This window comes from Geospiza fortis, unplaced genomic scaffold (assembly GCF_000277835.1).
Source record: "Geospiza fortis unplaced genomic scaffold, GeoFor_1.0 scaffold599, whole genome shotgun sequence".
In the NCBI taxonomy this organism is placed as follows: domain Eukaryota; kingdom Metazoa; phylum Chordata; class Aves; order Passeriformes; family Thraupidae; genus Geospiza; species Geospiza fortis.
The window spans coordinates 279,547-280,038 of record NW_005054605.1 but is presented as its reverse complement, the minus strand read 5'-3'; the positions used below and the strand labels follow the sequence as shown (position 1 = coordinate 280,038).

At 69.7% G+C, this 492-nt stretch overlaps 1 protein-coding gene across 1 annotated transcript in view; it reads left to right on the top strand.

The window, feature by feature from the left end:
• Positions 1-492, top strand: part of KMT2D (lysine methyltransferase 2D) — a 29,094-nt gene that overhangs the window by 454 nt on the left and 28,148 nt on the right. The window contains 3 exon segments of the mRNA XM_031064566.1: positions 5-140; positions 242-339; positions 429-486. Coding sequence (XP_030920426.1) covers positions 5-140; positions 242-339; positions 429-486 — 292 coding nt within the window.

Here is a 492-nt window from a genome sequence, read left to right as displayed (position 1 = left end):
CGAGCCCCCTGATGGGCCCGGCCCGGGGCCACCCCCGGGGCCCAGCCAGCTCCCCCCAGAGCCAGAGCTGGCGGGTGACAGCCTGGCACAAATTGGCTTCTCCGAGGGGGTGACGGCAGCGCAGCTCTTCGAGCCGACGGGTGAGTGTGATCACAGCACGGGGTCCCCATCCTGCCACCTGAGTGTCCCCATCCTGCCACCTGAGTGTCCCCAAGCTGTCCCTGACTCCCCCTCCCCACAGGGCACTGCTGGGTGCACCACTGGTGTGCGGCCTGGGCGGCCGGTGCGGGGCCGGAGGTGGCCGGCGTGGCCAGAGCTGTTTTCTCAGGGATCTCACAGGTGAGCAGATCCCAGAGGGGATCCAGGGGGAATGGCAGGAACTCGGTTTGCTGCAGACTTGCTGACCCCTTGGACTCCTCTGCTCGCAGAAATGTGAACGCTGCGGGCGGGCGGGGGCCACCATCCCGTGCCGGGCGGCCGCCGGCTGCTCCC